The 18315-nt window shown below is 39.6% G+C and overlaps 2 protein-coding genes across 4 annotated transcripts; both read right to left on the reverse strand.

The window, feature by feature from the left end:
- Positions 1-268: 268 nt before the first annotated feature.
- zmynd12 (zinc finger, MYND-type containing 12) lies at positions 269-12318 on the reverse strand. 2 transcript variants are annotated; one of them, XM_077576572.1, is made up of 8 exons: positions 12016-12318; positions 8242-8371; positions 5007-5178; positions 4764-4933; positions 4564-4686; positions 4398-4491; positions 3488-3633; positions 269-861 (listed from the first exon to the last, which is right to left on the reverse strand). In XM_077576572.1, the coding sequence occupies exons 1-8, from the start codon at positions 12153-12155 to the stop codon at positions 739-741; spliced, it is 1098 nt and encodes a 365-aa protein (XP_077432698.1). In that variant the 5' UTR covers positions 12156-12318; the 3' UTR covers positions 269-738. The 2 variants fall into 2 exon arrangements, with proteins under 2 accessions (XP_077432698.1, XP_077432707.1); XM_077576581.1 differs by having other exon boundaries at positions 8242-8403.
- A 505-nt stretch (positions 12319-12823) lies between these two features.
- On the reverse strand, positions 12824-16299 carry emp3b (epithelial membrane protein 3b (MAM blood group)). Of its 2 annotated transcripts, XM_077575540.1 has the most exons (5): positions 16233-16299; positions 14276-14364; positions 14101-14203; positions 13888-14028; positions 12824-13363 (listed from the first exon to the last, which is right to left on the reverse strand). In XM_077575540.1, the coding sequence occupies exons 2-5, from the start codon at positions 14351-14353 to the stop codon at positions 13188-13190; spliced, it is 498 nt and encodes a 165-aa protein (XP_077431666.1). In that variant the 5' UTR covers positions 14354-14364; positions 16233-16299; the 3' UTR covers positions 12824-13187. The 2 variants fall into 2 exon arrangements, with proteins under 2 accessions (XP_077431666.1, XP_077431655.1); XM_077575529.1 differs by lacking the exon at positions 16233-16299 and having other exon boundaries at positions 14276-15633.
- Between the last annotated feature and the right edge of the window lie 2016 nt (positions 16300-18315).

Here is an 18315-nt window from a genome sequence, read left to right on the forward strand (position 1 = left end):
TCTTGACAATAATATGTTCTATGCAACCCCACTAGTCAAAATATGGTATTTTGGTTAATATTGTGTTAGTGGAATATGAGTTAAGCAGCAAAATCTAGCAGTTTTCTATCAGAAGGCGGCCATTTTGCCACTTGCTGCTGACTGAAGATGACATCACAGTTGCTCACGGCTCAAGCAACGACCAATCACAGCTCACCTGTTTTCTTAAGCTGAGCTGTGATTGGTTGTTACCTGAAACCTGAGCAACTATGATGTCATCTTTAGTCGCCAGCAAGTGGCAAAATGGCCGCCCACTGAGATGGAGAAAAAGGGCTGGATTTTGCTTCATAACTCATATTCCACAAATGTAATATTATTCAGAATGTCATGTTTAGACTAGTGAAGTCACATATAACATATTAATGTCAAGAAATGTGTATGGTTGACTTCTCCTTAAAGAAATTAACTACAAGCAAAGAAAGATAATGTACATGCTAACACCCTTTTTTTTTTAAATAAATAAATTTAGATTTCACTATGACAGAGTGAACATGTTAAGTTTGACAACATCCAACTACAGCCACACACAATGTGATGAAAATTATGAAAGATAAGTCCACATATTTATAGTAGGGGTTACTCCATATTGACAGGGTGGACAACAATTTCAGGGACACATACAATATATAGCACATGGCTCTTGACAATGTCAATTCTCAGTGGGTCGAGTTAAAGAATTGAGCGGGTCAGCTGTAGAGGCTAGGCAGAAGTCAGCTGCGGGTCTTTACTCAGCAGCTGCAGCAGAGCCCGGATGGGCTCCGTCAGGTCATGGTTTGGTATCAGCTGGCTGGCTTCCAGCGCCATGCGTCCAAATCCCAGTGCCTGACACACACGCACACACACACAAAGACAAGCGGCAACCGTCACACTCTAGAAAGGGAAAGCTGATTTATGTAATATCAACTGCAATCCGACCCAGCCTGCTTTGCTCAGCCCACTTTTTACCCTTCAGATGACACGACCTGCTCAGCTAGTTATGTATTTGTTTGGTTGCTTGCTACTAATTACAATGCACACCGCTGTACAAATTTTATGTTGCATGCCACGCAGAGGATGGATGTATGCAGACAGACAGACACACAGACAGACTTCAGGATTCAAATGTCTGTAGGGGATTCAGTGTCCAGTAAAATTCGGACTTTAATCCTCAATCTGGTTGCATCATTTTTCGCTACACTATACTTTTCAAATGACAGCTCCTGCACCGCAGCCTACACATGGAGGCAAACTGTGACCACGGCGTCTTAAGTCCCACTCGGACCAACATTGTCATCATACTTGGAAAGGAGAAAAGTGGTCATTATAGCACAGTAGCATGTCATCTGTTTTTTCCAAAGTAGATCAGTGCAGAGGAGTAATAAGAGACACGTGGAAATAAGACTGAGACCAGTGGCACAATTGTAATCAAATAACTATTTCTTCAATCACGTGTGTGGGAGTGTAAAAAAATTAATAAAACTCTTTCCCAACTTTTTTAGGTCCCATACACACTTCAACATTTTGTTGGAGTGTGCGCACCCCCTCATCCACGAAACAAGGATTTTCAAAGTTGGAAACTTTCCATGGGAAATGATGTGACTTTTTGTAAATTAATGGGAATTTATGCAAATAAACAAGAAATTTACAAAATTGAAGGTTGGCTATAAGGATCTTAAATATTGTTTAGAAAATTCCATTTAAGCATAATCTTGACTAAAAGAACCATATTAAGGGAGAATGTAAATTTGACTTAGCGAGGGCTCCACTTTGCAAGTTTAGGGTTATGTCACGTGTTTGTGAGTCACACGTGACGCAGCACAGCTGTATCACTGAGAAGGGGAGCGAAATAACTATTGATATATGATGATGACACACACAATAAATATCCTATCATTTATAAGGTCTCAATTATTGCCTAAGCTTGAAGCCCGGAAGAACAACAGAATTGTTCTGAAAATATCACACACGTGACGGGAGAATGACCCAGCAAGCTTTGGATATGCCACCACTTGAGTGAAATGGGAAAAAATTGCAGTAGTGTAGTGCCCTCGCTTTTGGGTTGAGGAGATCAATCTATTTCACATGGATGTTGACTAATAACAAAACAATATATTTAGGTTTAACCCGTGGGTAGTATTTTATTTTGAAATGGCTTAAAAGCCCAAAAAGGATCACAATACTGCCTAGGGTTATATGATACCTTACTATTAAATTACCCTAAATTCCCAGTGAATCGCACTCAACTAAAGTGTTGTAATAGCCAACAAACAGATAACTGTAGGTGTTCAATTTGTGCGGCTGGCATCTATATCCTTGTGTGCAAGATGTGCCAGACACTTACTTAGGCTTAATGGAAATTAGCGATGCAGACGAGGTTTTCCAAGGTGTAAACGTCTGGTCGAGATATTTCTAATGTGTGCTGAGCTCTGTAGACGTCCTCATTTAGCAGACAAACAATTTCCTTCCCAAGTCACTGGGCACTTAAATAATAAATTTGAATATTATGGATACAATTTATTTCAGCAGTTAAATTCAAGAAATGCAACTCGACGTGATTTTTTCCTGCACTTATATAACTAATTTTGTTATGATTCTACCTTACAGTTACAAGAACATTAACTCATTCACTGACATAAAAAAAAAAATTTAATCATTAAAAAATTAGGGGCAAGAGGCTAACTCCCGATTAATCACAAATTTGATATCAATTCTAAATGTACGATAATAAAATTCTAGGTTTTCATACTCTTGTTAACAAAAGTGGGGGATTTTTTTTAAAAATAGAAATAGTTCAAATTAAATTTTGACGTTTATAGCCGTCAATGGCAGTGAATGAATAAAAAATCATTAAAAAATGATAAAAAATTTGGGGTGTCAGGCAATTAAAGTTAAAGTTTTTAAATCGTAATTAATCGCATGACTTCACTAGTTAACTCGCGATTAATCACAAATTTCATATATTTTCTAAATGTACAAAAAAAATCTAGGTTTTCATACTCTTGCTAACAAAAGTGAAAAACATTTTAAACTAATAGAAATAGTTAAAATGAATTTTTGACGTTTATAGCCGTCAATGGCAGTGAATGAGTTAAGGTGTTAAAACTTACTAAACATTCATGGGATGGTTTTTTTCCCATTTTATTTAGCGTCAATAAACAACAAAATCAAAACCAAAATGAAATATTAGAATAAACTCTTCACCACAATAATATAAAGAATGTAAAATCAACAATTGAGCTGTATCCAAGCAAAGATCGCTTGCTTGTTTTCAAACACATGAAACCCAACGTGTATGTCGCATGAGTGCAGCTTCCACTAAATCCCTGCTTCATCTTTAAAGCTTTAACAATCACAGATAATCTCACATGGAGACGGCCGACTAAAGGAAGTACGCCACGGGCTAAATAGGCCACTGTGTCACTGTGTTAGTAGTAAGTTGACTCCCCGCTCACCTTGGCAGGCGACTCACCTTGGTGGCATCCCCACCCAGGAAGGAGAGCATGGCCAACGAGTGGGCAACCAGAGCCACGTGAGCGGGTTCATTTTGGCTTTCATCCTGCTCAAACTCTAAAATGGTCCTCAGCATTTTGTCCACTTCCACTTGCTGACCTTTATCTGGTTAAAGGATGATTAGGTTATTAGGTTACTAGGTTCTCTCAGAAAAATCACAGGGCACATACAGTGGGTCTAAAAACTTTGTTTTTGTTATGGATTACATTTAGGAAATGTTATGCCCAATGCTCTATCTATAATCAATACACAATGCGTTTCATATTGTGTGTTTTTTTTCCCCTTGGGGTCTTGAACTGTTTGGGAAGTCCTGCTCTAATGTGAAGCATCCACTGGCAAAATTGCATGGCAGCTAACAAGCTTAGCGTCATACAGTATGTAGGGCAGCAGCTGTGATAGAGGCTAGTAGTGCGGATGCCGCACAGCCCAAGTTGTGTCAGCGGCGGTCTCGTAGCATGCGTGCCGGGAAGCTGAGCTTTAGCCTTCCGGTTGCCCAGCAAGTCGGCTCAGCTAAATTTAGCCCCTGTTGACCTTCTTTCTCAGTGATACGTCAATGAAGCTGGTTATCGCAAGGAGTGTGGTTATTGTGATGTCATATGTTGAATTTCATTGACCGTGTATGGATCCAATTTGTGTGTTGTTCACAACATAGGTGAAATAAAACATGTTTTTCTGTTTTGCATCACGTAGCATTATTGCAAGCTATTTTTATTTCTTAGTTACATGAATTTTATATTTAATACAGAGCAGTGTTATTTACGATTTTTTTTTTTTTCCCAGCATATCCTCTTTGACTCCCAGCTGACTTTGGCCGTAAATAAATAAATACAAGTAAATAAATGTTGTCATATGAGCATACGTTGACGCACCAAATGAAGGCTCCAGCATGTCGGGGTTCTTCTGCAAAATTTGGATGTGGCTCTGCAGAAGTTTGGCCAGGTGAGAGTGCCAGGTCTCTGCCACCTAAGGAGAAACATTTGGATTTAATTGTAGAGGAAATGAACAGAATTTGACCATATTTGGCTTATATATCACCTCCGTGTACAAGGAATGAACAATAGAAGGCTCCCCCTTTTTGACAAACACATCAGCCATGAGGAAGTAACCTCCGCGCGTCACAGTGCTGTCCAGACCATACTCCTCACTGGCAAAATATATCTGAAAACATGTCAGACATAAAGCCTTGCATGAAACGATTGGAAAATGTGCATCAACTGACTTTACATGACACGCACGTCATTTGCAAAGTGAAAAAGAGCTGCCTCAAAGTGACCCGTAGCCGTGTGGAGGCAGCCCATGCTCCTGTGCAGCCGGTGGTGGACGGAATAACCGCATTCCGGACTCTTCAACACCGCCCACTCCGCTTGGGACAGGAGCTCCGCCACCAGGGCCACATTACCCATGCCTGCGTGACACAATCACACAAATACAAATGTGGCGTACGAGACATGGGACGAGCAGGGGTGCAAACTCCTCACCCATGTTGGCGTCAGCCAGCAGCAGGTAAGCAGGCACCAGCTGCACCGTGTTGGGTCCGTACACGTCGACGGAACAGCGCAGGCAGGCCTGAGCGGCAGGCACAGCCTCTTCGTGCTTCCCCTCAGAGAGCTTGCTCTCCGCCACCAACCTGCAAATCTCAATCAGCTCTTTCTGCAACGGAGGTACAATTCAATTCGTCAGCCATCAAATCATTTTATAGTTCTTCGTTCCAGCTGACTTTGGACGAGAGGCATTGCACACCTTTGGTTGGTCGGCAGCCAATCGCGCACACTACAGATAAACGAGAATTCACGGTACTCTCATTTATTTGAGCCACTATGAGAACTCGGTTGGGCTAAATCAATCTTTGTCCAATTGCAGTAAAGTGAAGTAAGTGGGGTGTAAATAAACATAGTTATATTTTCTTACCGGAATATTGGCTATATTTTATTTTGAAATTTGCATTGTAAATATTCACTTCCGGTTTTGGGCTAACACTTTTATTTTGAAGAGTTGCTTCCGGTTTCAGTGCTGTTTGTACATACGATAACTTGATAGCGTAAGTACGCTGGAAAAGTTTGTTGCGCAGTGTCGAGGAATGTCCTGTTTTTTATTGGTAGCCCCTCCGAACATTATGTTTATAGTTTGTTTATTAGCACTTATGTTTGCACATGTACACGGTTTTGATTATTGTTTGCATGGGTTTGAAATATCTTTCAGCTATTACGGTGACTCATGATGATTCACAGTGCTAAAAATAAAACGACAAATCATCAGTAAAGTTTCATCCTTGTTCGGGGGGCCTGCTACATGGGGTATTCATAACTTGCTGATGTATACGATTGCTTCGTTTGGGTACTTACTTTTACAGGAATTGTGGATTTTCCTACAGCAGAAAAACCGAAACCCGCTTTACCAAATTCAGGCTTAGTCGGAGGAACTTTAACTCATCCACTGCCATTGACGACTATAGACGTCAAAAATTCATGTGAAGTATTTCTATTAGTTAAAAAAAAAATTCATTTCATTACATTTTTTATGAAAACTGCAAATTTTTTGATTGTACATTTATAACAGAAATAAAATTATCATACGATTAATTACGATTAAATGCCCCTTATTTTTTGTATTTATTTTAAATTAGGCCCGTCAGGCGATACAATTTTTTAATTGTAATTAATCACATGACTTCACTAGTTAATTAACGATTAATCTGTTCTAAATTTACAATATATTTAGTTCTAGGTTTTCATACTCTTGTTAGCAAAAGTGGGAAAAAAATTTTAAACTAATAGAAATAGTTCAAATCAATTTTTGACGTCTATAGCCGTCAATGGCAGTGAATGAGTTTAAAAAAAAAATCTTCCTAATATAGCAAAGCCCATCCATCTAGGAACACCTTTTAAATATGTTAAACGCAATAAAGTGTTATTCACTAATGTGTTATTCAAAAACACCCTTTGAAAGCATGTCATATTTCTAAACATAACTTTAAGTTAAGAGTCATTTGAACTTTTTGTTGTTCTTATTATGACCAGTTAAAAGTGCTAATCTACGGTCACTTGTTGCCTTTCAAAACAAGCAACATGAGCCAATGCGTGTCTCGTCGAGCAGGTGTATGTGCCCATCCCAAATTCTGTATAAATTGCAATGATGGGTGGAGAAGCTGTCACAAGTAATGAATCGAAGTTGAGAGTGGAAAACAGTCAAGTGGCTTTAGTGATGGAAGTGAACTAGACTGGTACAACTCATGGAGACAGAGAGATACAAGTCAACCTCACTTTTGCTCTAGTTATGAAAGGAGCAAGCATTGGGCAGGCAGCCACCATAAACCTTTTGTCATTGTTTATCACATCCATTCATTATCTCTCATTTAAATTTGCAGAGTAAGCAGTACAACTGCAGAAAAAGTTGAGGCCGGTGGCGAAAATGAGAAAGAAATATAAGGTGGCCTGAATACATTTTGAGTGCGTTGAAAATAAGTTTTCTATTTAAAGAAAGAAAAACTTGTGAGAGTACAGTATAATTACTTCAACAGTTTGCAATTGTCTGGCGACCAGTTCAGGGTGTATCCTGCCTCTTACTGGTAGGTGGAACACACCAGTGACCTTAGTGAGGATTAACGCTTCAGAGAATGGAAGGATATTTCAACAGTACATACTGACAAGACAACGGACACAAAGTGTGTGTTTTAATGTCGCCTGCTGCAGAAATGCTAAAAAAAAAAAAAGTGTGACGGACAACCTCTCACAAAAAAATTTTAGAAACAGAATGACATTCTGTTTCTTTCTCGACACAAATTTGAGCTGGCTCACAAATCAACCAAAACAAGAAAAGTTTCTGTTCAGTTTGCAAATACAGCAATTATAATTGCAAATAACAAATACAATCAAACCAATGCCTAATAATATACTTTACCTTTTTTTTTTTTCATTTGTGAGGGTAGTTAAAAAATATTACTAACAATGAAAATCACATTTTAGCATTAAAATACATATGATTTGGGTTAATGAGTGTTTACATACATACATACAGGTGTATGAACCATTATAAAAAAAATCAATGATTTGTACAGTGACCTTACAAATTTCACTTCTAGGTAAACAGAAAAATTCAAGAGAAACTAGTGAGGAGACATTTACTGGTTCCACAGTACTGGACAGAGGTGAAGAAAAGCGTGTGTGTGTGTGTGTGTGTGTGTGTGTGTGTGTGTGTGTTGTCTTGTTTTCTTACATAGTGGGGCCAACATTCAGGGATTTCACAGAGTTGTGGGGCCATTTTGCTGGGCCCCACAACTTCAGACCTCTTTTTGAGGGTCAAGACTTGGTTTTAGAGTTAGCGTTTAGTCTCTTTTTGAGGGTCAAGACTTGGTTTTAGAGTTTAGGTTTGAATTGGGTTATGGTTAAGGTAAGGAATAGGGGTAGGCAATCATTTTTGGTGGTTGGGGTTAGGGGAAGGGGCTAGGAGATGCATTATGTCAATGAGATGGCCCGACAAAGATAGTAAAACAAAAGTGTGTGTGTGTGTGTGTGTGTGTGTGTGTGTGTGTGTGTGTGTGTGTGTGTGTGTGTGTGTGTGTGTGTGTGTGCGTGCGTGTGTGCGTGTGCGCGTGTGTGTGTGTGTGTAGAGAAAAACAGAAAACTAGTTTCTGGCAGGAGATGCTACATCTTTCATGGCCTAGGGATGTAATACTTGGCATCAGATCACATTTCAAGGTGCATGTTATGGGCTCACCGTTTTGAGTAGATTTTCAATGCGGCGGGCACGCTGCATACTAAAAAGCGATGGGGTCCGAATGGGAACGAGCAACTGGCATATTCTCTTGTGGATTCCAATCCAGTCGGATTGCTGGTGCTCCTCATCGCTGTCAAGTGAAAGCAAACCAGGAGAGGAGACCTGCAGGTTAGGGTTGTACAACATGACTCAAGGCTCATTTTAAAGAGGAATTTTACAGTTTTTAGCTTTGCCTCAATAACCGCTGTCCCCAACCTCCTCAAGTCTGACTAGAGCTGCAAACATCACTATGACTATTCATAAGGGCATGCGATTATGAAGATGGAGGTGGATTTTTCAAAGTCGTCAAAAAAATCTCCTGAAGCCCAAGCTAACACGTTAGCAAGAGGCTGCGGGTGCACGCCGGTGACCAGGGTGTGCCCGAGTGCAAGGCTTAAGACTTTGTAGGTCACGCCTTTGGTTTCTGATAGGTTGTTCTTTCTCGGACATGGTGAAAACAAACTGCAAACTCCAACGCCAATATTTAGGCCCTGTGTCATGCAAGTGAGCACATTTAATACAGCTGGACAAACGGCAAGTATAAAACTATCCCCCATGACAACCAGGGTGAAACTTGGCTATAGAACAGGCAAGCAAATGGCAGAACTGCTAACTTTCATACAGATTTTCAGAAATGGGATGATAACAAAAGATTAACTTGGTTGTTAAAATCACACTGGACTTTCCTTTCTTTTCTTTGATCCTTCCTCGGGTCTCCTAACAACCTCACGACTCTAGCTGGATTCTGAAGTATTCGGTTTAGGTGAACGGTATGGCATTTTTAATAGGTTTTAGGTGAATTAATGTGTACACACTCACACGCACGCACACATGCACACACACACCCGCACATGCACACACTCACGCACAAACAAACAAAAAAGAAAAAGAGAAAAAAAGAGAGAGAGCAATGATGATGACGTGTCGATAAGATTACCGAATGAACAACACTGAGCTTTCTCTAAAAGAAAAAAATAAAGAATCAAAAAATCACACTGGATGGGAGACCCTTGATGGGAGACCCGGGCGGGGGAACGCAATTAAAGAGTCAATTTTGCATAAACCCTTTAAGAGTCACGAGGTGTGAGTCACGAGTCATTTTTAGATGTATCATCATACTAAATTGCATGCTTTTGCCGAACGGCTGCTGTAATTTTCTTCAGGCTGCTGCAACTAGCCTTGGCGTCTCGTGTTTCTTTCCGCTGGAGGAGCACATGGGCTGCGGTCTCTGTGCCGGAGACAGAAGAAGAAGCCAGCAGGCAAAATACTTTGGCCACGTCACATCCAAAAGTAACTCCTAATCTGCCTTAACAGGGACAATGAAGTCTAATTTAAAACATGTCAAATGGTATAGAACTGGGCTGAATCACTGAAAAGTGTCTCTAGAGTTCACCCTTTAAGGTAAGCAAACTTGAAAAACATCGAGATGCAGCAGCAGCATAGTTACACAACACTGCATTCACAACAGGAAACATTGATCATTCATAGCAGGCCCAGTCAAAACTGAATACTATCTTTGCAAAAGCAGCATTCGCTGACAGCACTGAAGACTGTGCAGGTGTCCTCCATCTGCGGTACTAGCAGACTTGATGTCAACAAACTCAGCATAGAATATTTATTTGGGTCAAAGTTGTAAAAAATAATAACAGAAAGTGTGTGCTACTGACAAGCTTGAAGCACATATAAAGTGGAAAAGTAATTACAGCTCTGTCATTTCCAAGCTAAATATAAAAACAATGCTTAGCTATAAAGCATTTCATCGCTATCCACAATTCCACGGTGTGTGTTTGACTATGGTGGGGTGCGGGGATTGGTGTGCGGGGGTTCACTGCGCACACACACACACACACACGGTGGCTAGTAGGTGATGTCTGGTTGGTGCTGGATTTCACTTTCCTTTTTTTTCTTTGATCCTTCCTCGGGTCTCCTGACAACTTCACGACTAGCTGGATTCTGAAGTATTCGGTTTAGGTGAACAGTATGGGATTTTTAATAGGTTTTAGGTGAATTAATGAGTACACACTCACACGCACGCACATATCCACACACACACCCGCACACGCACATACTCACGCACATAAAAAAAAGAAGAAAAAAAGAAAAGGAAAAAAAAGAGAGAGCAATGATGACATGTCGAATCGGTAAGATTACCGAATGAACAATACTGAGCTCTCTCTCAGGAAAAAGAAAAGAAAAGAAAAAAGAAGTACATATTAGGCAAGAGTCAGGCTGGGCTGGGCCGATTTTTTTTTTGTGCCAGTCCAGGAGTCCATACTGCCTTTTAGTAGTGGAAGAAGAGTAAAGGTTAGATTCAAGATGGCTCCCAACACACCCAGAAGTTCAGTTGTCCAAACCTGACCTATCTCAGTAATTTTGGGGTTTGTTGTCACATATGCAAAGAATGGACCAATGAAAAATGCACCTCTGGCAACTCAGTTTACGTATGCTAGAATTGTTCTTCAGACGTTATAAATCAGATTTTCCAGTTGTTGGAACTACAGTATGCCCACATGTCAGGGTTGGTTTAAGTTTCATGATGAACCATCCATCCATCCATTAATAACCGAAATGTTTCATTTTTTTTTAAATTTTTTATTTAATCTCAAATTTCCAGTTTAAAGGAACCAAAATAGGCATTTGATGCTAAGATCTCAATGGCTATGGTAAATTTTCAAGATGTCGCCCACATTGCCCATAGCAAAAACTGTGTGTACATGCAATTTGACCTCTGTGTTTGGTCCATCACAGTGGATAGGCTACAGCAAACTGTTAGTGGTACAGAGTAAGTGCAAGTATCTGCACTTGTACAGAATGGGAGCACTTTTGCGACCTTGCCCTAAAGGGTTAAGGGTGCACTTGAGGGCATCATAACAACTGGAGACAACTAAAGCAGGGGTGGGGTGCGAAGGGCCCATGTAAGTTTTTATATCCTCCATGGGAGAACAGTAAATCTTTGAAAAAAATGTGATGCAATGATCCAACAAATTACGTTTATGACTGAATTAGAGGGTTACATGTGTCGAGCTTTTCATAACACTTTCATTTGTATAATTGCCAACGTTGTACAAGTCTAAACAACTACGCTAATGTACTGTGACCTCACATGTATTTATTTACATGCTTGCATTTAATTAGTTTAGAGTTGGACTCTTACATTCGGGTGAAGCGTATGCCAGTATAAAACTCGGCGAGGCAAGCAGTCACATGGATAAAAAAAAAGAAAGAAGAAGAGCTAATTTCATTTCCAGTTGTTTTCTGGCAACGACAGTCACATGACACGAAGATCTCCACGTGGACAACACTGCCACCTAGTGTCACAACCTTACTGTACCTGCTGTAATCAGTCTTGTAATGTAACGGAGTAGATAATGCATAATGCTTCTTTACTTCTTAAATATAAATTTCCCGTAGCTATAATTTACGTCATTATATGTCTTATTATAAACTATTTTTTTCAGCCCATTACATTTCCGAACTAAAATGTTTAATTTTACTCCAGTGCGTGTCCCCTATAATCGTCTTCGTTATGTTACTTACACAATCAGCCTGACCTTGAAGCAAAGAGCAGAATAGTTAATTTTATATTTAACTGCGTCACTTAAGTAAACTAATTCAAAACATTAAACAATTCTAACCACTCTCTAAAGATATTTTCTGTCAAGATATTTGAATTTGTACTCAAGTGTCGCTTTCAGGCACTACTTGTGATGATGTTCAGATAGTTGCCGGTCTTACCAATAGAAGGTGACTCGACACCTGGCGCATTGCAAGTATGCTCGTTTCTGACACAGTTCACACAACTTTTCGGTTCCTTTGGGCAAGGCGAGGGGGATGATCTCGGTTGAAGGTAGGACGTCTTGCGGTTTGGACTCCATGATTCGTTCAGGACCCCAAAAACACGTCCGCACATCAACAATTTGGAGAGCCCCCGAGTTCAATTTAAATTTCCAAAATGAACTGTGCAAATGAATGGTCAATGCGATGTCGAATTATATTCCTTTTGTTTGTATGATGCCGGTTTGTTTTAGCGGCTTTATCTGCTTCTGAATCCACAATGCTCTCGCGTTTGACGTCATCACATTACGCGTGTTCTTTGTTGTGTATTTGAACAGGCCACCAGTGGGCGCGTTGTCTGAGGTCGTCGTGGTAACGATCAACACAACTCAACACGTTATAGTGTCACTGTCTGTCTGATTCTGTTTTCCTGCTCCAACTGATGCTTTCTCCTTTTGCTGTCCTACTACATTTTCTTTCTTTCTTCTTCTTCTTCTAAATAATTACTTAAATACCACGCTTTATTTCTTTCAACTTACTGTATCCATTTCATGTATAGTACTATATGTGCATGGAATCTCAGATTGACTATAGTGTTTTATTTTAATTTACTACAATCAACAACGTTCCATTTTCCCCCAATCCATTCCTTCCTTTCATTCCTTTTTGTGATTATATCAAAATGTGGCCTTATTTTATATCTACTTTGGACCGTAACTGTCTGTAAGTGGTAACACATTGTCAAAAGAGAACACTAAAGACATTGTTTCTTTGAGTGATATTTATTACTACCAAAAAAAATCTATAGGTAGAAAAATAGATATTTGCATGCATCTTTCTAAAGAGTGTGCTACATATGAGATATTTTCACATTGGTATATGTTCATCAATGGAAAACTTATCCCTCCCCCCAAAAACAGCCTTTCAAACAGTCTTCTGCAATATTGTTAAGAGTAGCCTACATTTTGAGGATATGATCCCGACCCTTGCTAATATAATAGACTCTTAAGTTATAATTGTGTTTATGTCACAGAAAAATAAATTCCATTGACCAAAGCACAGAAAGCAAAAAATACAAATTTGTGAACAATCAGTACTCTCTATTATTACATACATTCTGTTACTTTGCCTGTTCACTCTTTCTTGCGCAAGTGGATGTAAATGATGCCGCTGCACAGCAGGAGAGGCACACACACCCAGGCCAGGATGAAGCAGTAGCCAAAGTGTCCTAAAGTCACTTCTCTGTTGTCCTGGAGAATTTCCTTGTTGTGTAACGTGTAGATGAGTACTGCAGACAAAGCCGTCAGCCCTGAAAAAAGATATTGATATGAGTAAAGTATGTAGTGTCTATACATGTACCAGTAGTTTCCCGTTTCCTGGCACACACACACACACGTTTGTTTTACTATCTTTGTGGGGCCATCTCATTGACATAATGCATTTCCTAGCCCCTTCCCCCTAACCCCAACCATCAAAAATGATTGCCTACCCCTTTTCCTTACCCTAACCTCAACCATAACCAAATTCAAACCTAAACTCTAAAACCAAGTCTTGACCCTCAAAAAGAGGTCTAAATCTAATCTAAATCTAAATGGGTGAAATCCCAGAATGTTGACCCCACTATGTAACAAAAACAAGATCACACACAAAGCACACACATATATTTACAATGGCAGACAGACCTCATGTATTGTTTATTTATTTATTTATTTCCCGTTGAGCAGTAGCTGCTTTTTTCATCCAAAGACTTATCAACTGTCCCCATTGTGAAAGTGGAAAATGCAAGCATTATTGATTATTTGTCCCAGAAAAACGCAATCTCTCCACGTTTACCTGCAAACACTTGACACAGCCCAGTGAAGTAAAAGAGTCCACCCCTGGACATAGTGAAAAGCTGACCGAGAAATACCAGAAAGGAAACCGAGGAGAAGACCAGAGAGAGGACCATCAAGACCTGGACTGCATGAAGCCACTCTGAGAGACCCAAACAGATGTTTTGTTTTCATCTTTTTAAATGAACAAGGTCAAGAAAATAGATATTGTTACCAGTTTCTTTGGAAGACGCGCACAACCAAGTTCCTGAGATGTTATCGTATCGACAATTATACCACAGATCTGAGTTCTCCATCCCGTCCCACACCCACCAGGACTTTGAAAGAAAAGAGTTGGTGAGTTTTACAAACTTGGTGGTTCATCAACAGTCATTGACATTGTGACCTACCTTCTCCATGGTAGCGATGAACAGCATGGCCAGGGTGACGAGATGCAGCAAAGTCACAAACATGAGCAGGAGGGCCATTTTGTTTTTGTCTGCAAACAGCATCGTTTCAATAACAACAAGCAGAGAAAAGCATTCGGCATGCACAAGTGTGACCAATGTAGCGTGCCTGTTGATTCTGCAGTAAATATCAGTTTGGGGACTTTCCTGTTTTGGAAAAAACATCAACTGGAAGGTGTGAAGAGATGAACATAGTGAAGTGGTTGTGTAGGTCTATGCAGGAAACAGTGCAATCACTCATTACTGTAACGTCAATGTGTGTGGTGTGTGAGTTGGCCAAACTGTGGCAGGCCCATAGAACTCTATGCGAAGCCAAAATATTTACCCAGTTTAACCCTCCACCCCTCTGACTGGACTTATATTTGGGTTTGATTAAACCTGGACATAGATGACTTTGGTTTTCTTTTCACAAAACAAAATAAAAAGTAAGAGAAAATATAAAGAAAAAGAAAAACATTCTGACTGGATGAAATTGTTTGTGCAGATCTTTATCATAGGAGAGGCCCCTCTGAGTGGGTGGTGAGTGAAATTATGTCATTACACTGATTTCATCCATCAAAGGACAAGGAATGGAAAGTGATAATATGGCTGAAACGAACAGATAAACAGTAATGGAATGAAAAGGTTCCTTGTAAGAAATAAACATGCAGGAAAGCTAAATGGTTATTAAATATTAATTTAATGGGGGAACACACTAGTATTAATTTCATCAACAAAAGCTAAATGCAAATATTTTCGTCAACACATTTTTCACCGGATGGAAACTAGACTAGACTAGAATAAACCCCCTATTAATAAACAATTAACTGGGACTAAATCAGTATACATTTTTGTTGACTAATGATGACGAGACGAAAATGTACCTCACTTAATAAAGACTGGACTAAAATCTAGGGGCATGTTAGTTCATGAACAAAGACAAGACGCAAATTATGATTTTGTAAATCAAGTCTCTGCTAATCTGTCAATAACAAACAGTGACACACCCCCTTTCAAATCAGCAACTAGCGAGCAACGTGCACAAACACTTTGGACAGACAGGAGGTGGACTCACGGATGAAAGGTTAAAAAAAATCTGAAAAGGTAAAAGCCATGCTTTGCTTTGCCTGAAAGAACGAATACTTGATATATGAACACATTCTCGTACACTGAAGTGGAGAAAAACTCTATGTTTGATTTTAGTCTGGAAGGAATGTATGTGGCCATAAAGTAGCCAAAAAATAACAACAAACCTGAAAAGACACGTCACAGTTCACCACAAAAATGTGGTGAGTTCACAGAAAGTTTGGTGTTGGTTGTTTATAACGTAACATTAATCCAACACATTCCAAGCATAAACTAACATTCCAAAAATAACATTAATCCAACCGTTAATTCATGCTGGCTATACTTACTAGCTTGTAGCATAGAGTCATAATAGCCACTTGTTGATATACTGCAATTGTGTGTGAAGTTGTTTTTCATCAAAATGAGAGAAAATGTTATGTGAAGTAGTTTTAAATTAGATGGAAATATCTGCTGAGAAAAAATGTATGTAAGTATCAAATTATTGTCCTGACAATCAAACTATAAATAACAAAACTAGACTGAAATGTTGACAGTTTTTGTTGACTAAAATTAGACGGATAAAATAATACTTTCTTAGACTAAAATAAAGACTAAAATGCTCGGCCTCTTGTTGACTAAAAGAGATGACTAAATAAAAACGAGATGAAGTTAACTAATTATGATAAAAAACTAACAAGTGAGATTGAAACTGGGCTAAAACTGGGACTATTTTTGCTTAAAGCAACAAACGCCCCTCGATTCGATTGAATTTTAAAAAAAATCAATATGTCAAATTGTACAAACAACATTCAATAAAAGTTTTTAAAAACAAAACTAAACCATGCCTCCTTACCCTGATTATTGCTCTTGCCCTAAACCAGACCTTAGGAGCAGCTTTTCTGCTGTGATTTTGTGTCTAGTAGGTGGTCCTCTCTTTTCTGGGCTTGCCACACCCATTTTCTTTTCCCACTCACTCCATCCAAACTTTCCAAGGCAAACGCCCATTTCCTCTGTGCACAACAGAGCTCCCTTTTTCTCCGCCTCGATATACACCACAGGATAACTCTAACGCCCTCTAAAAAAAAGACTCCAGCTGGACACACCCATTGGCACTTGGCAGCATGTAGAAATGACACAAAAACACAAAACTCGATTTAGAATAGTGCCCAGTGGGTATCACGCTCAATCTACTGTACACTATATTCTGCAATAACTGGTTAATAAATGGTTATCCACTTATCTCACACATTTTACAATGGCCCAGAATCTAAACTAATTGTTTTTTGTTAATTATTATTATTATCTCTTTGACTGCCAGACGTTTTCAGAAAAGGGATGCCGTGGGTGCCAGCCGATTTAAGCATTTTGACTGATCTTTCAAGGTCCACAGAAAATGTTGTGTTTGGACTATGGAAACACACATACTACCAAATGAAAGATTGGACTCTCATCTTTCATCAGAAAAAAAAGTTTGTTTCTACCCTATTCCGTTTTTCAGTAATCAACAATAGAAAATGGTTAGTTTCACCCAAATGCTCTGTTTTGAAACAAAATACGGAGAAATCAAGCTTTTTGTGAAACGATATTATTTCATGCACTCAAGTGAATTTGACACCTTTTTTCCCCATGAATGATGCCACAAACACCTAAACAGTGCTTTGCTTCTGTAAAACACTACCACCAACAATGAAAAAGTGTTTTTTGATAGCAAAATACGTTTATTTACATTCAACAGTGTAACAATTTGACAAAACAATTTGGCAAACTATTTACAAATGTGTGCAACCGTGGTAATATTTACAATTGTGTGGATGTTTCAAATACAGTTTTTCTTTTTGTAACACTACCCTGCATGCAAGGGGACGCAGCGGGATTTGCATAACAGATTAGTTTCACTGCGATGGCCCTTTCGCGTGCAGACGCTACACTTTCTTGCTGGCTTTTTTTTCCGGGGAATAGCAAGTATATACTGCAGTTTGGCCATGTTGCCATCAACTCTACTCTCAGGAACATGATACGGTGACGTTACGGTGGTGTTACGTCTGACTTCCTCATGTCCTTCAGTTCCTATACCGGGTGGTAAGAGATGTTCTGATCCATCTTATCCGCTCCATTCATGGTGGCATTGTAGTCCATAACCAGTGTCTTCTCCGTGATCAGACTACCCACTCCTCCGATGAATATGCATTGGACTCGGGGCACTCTTCGTCGTCCGATTGAACGTCCGCCTGAGCAGAAGTGTTCGGTTGTGCTCCGCGTTTTCCGGCGTTAGCATCGCTAACCGGTGAGGCTTTATGACGTGATCATAGCCGCCGCGTCAACGCTTCCAACTTCGGCGTCAACCTCGGAGTCACCATCATCATCATCGTCGTCATCAATGTGATCTTTAGCACTGGTTGATGCTTCTCTTCTTTGAAAAAAACGATCAAGCGTGAGCTGCTTGCTACCGGTCGCCATTTTCGCTTTCTCAGCCATTGTCCCCTCAACACTCTAGCTCCGCCTCACGTCTTCTACTACTGACGCCTACCCGATCTTGTCCAAAGAGAGTCATCGCTGCCATCTAGGGGCCCAAAATAGTCATACGAACTAGATCTGCTTGATACTTTCAGCACAGCTGGCCAAGGCTTTCCTCCACCCGTTTCCAAAAAAAAACCCAAAAAACTTGGTGAACGTCTTTTAACGTCTTTGGCACTCCTCCGTAGGATTTTACTAAACATTATTTAACGTTTTTGGCGGTCAAAGAGTTATTATTATTATTATTAAGTGTTCAAAAAATGGGAAGTATGCCATTTTGTCCATCATAAATGTAAATATTTATACTACAAAGTACGTTAAAGGGGGAGGTTACAGAGTTTACTTTAGCCTCACTTCACTTCACCGATCCCTCTGTCGCGTTTGATTCATGGGGTGCAACTATGAAAATGTGTACCAGTAGT

This window comes from Vanacampus margaritifer, chromosome 1 (assembly GCF_051991255.1).
Source record: "Vanacampus margaritifer isolate UIUO_Vmar chromosome 1, RoL_Vmar_1.0, whole genome shotgun sequence".
Taxonomy (NCBI): domain Eukaryota; kingdom Metazoa; phylum Chordata; class Actinopteri; order Syngnathiformes; family Syngnathidae; genus Vanacampus; species Vanacampus margaritifer.

Coding starts and splice junctions, on each gene's coding strand:
- zmynd12 (XM_077576572.1), bottom strand. CDS start 12,155: ATGGAGTCCAAACCGCAAGACGTCCTACCTTCAACCGAGATCATCCCC. Junction 4,492..4,563: donor TTCATTCCTTGTACACGGAG/GTGATATATAAG, acceptor GTTTCTCCTTAG/GTGGCAGAGACCTGGCACTC. Junction 3,634..4,397: donor CATGCTGGAGCCTTCATTTG/GTGCGTCAACGT, acceptor TCCTTTAACCAG/ATAAAGGTCAGCAAGTGGAA.
- emp3b (XM_077575529.1), bottom strand. CDS start 14,497: ATGTTTTTTCCAAAACAGGAAAGTCCCCAAACTGATATTTACTGCAGA. Junction 14,029..14,100: donor CGCGTCTTCCAAAGAAACTG/GTAACAATATCT, acceptor TGGGTCTCTCAG/AGTGGCTTCATGCAGTCCAG. Junction 13,364..13,887: donor GCTGTGTCAAGTGTTTGCAG/GTAAACGTGGAG, acceptor ATCTTTTTTCAG/GGCTGACGGCTTTGTCTGCA.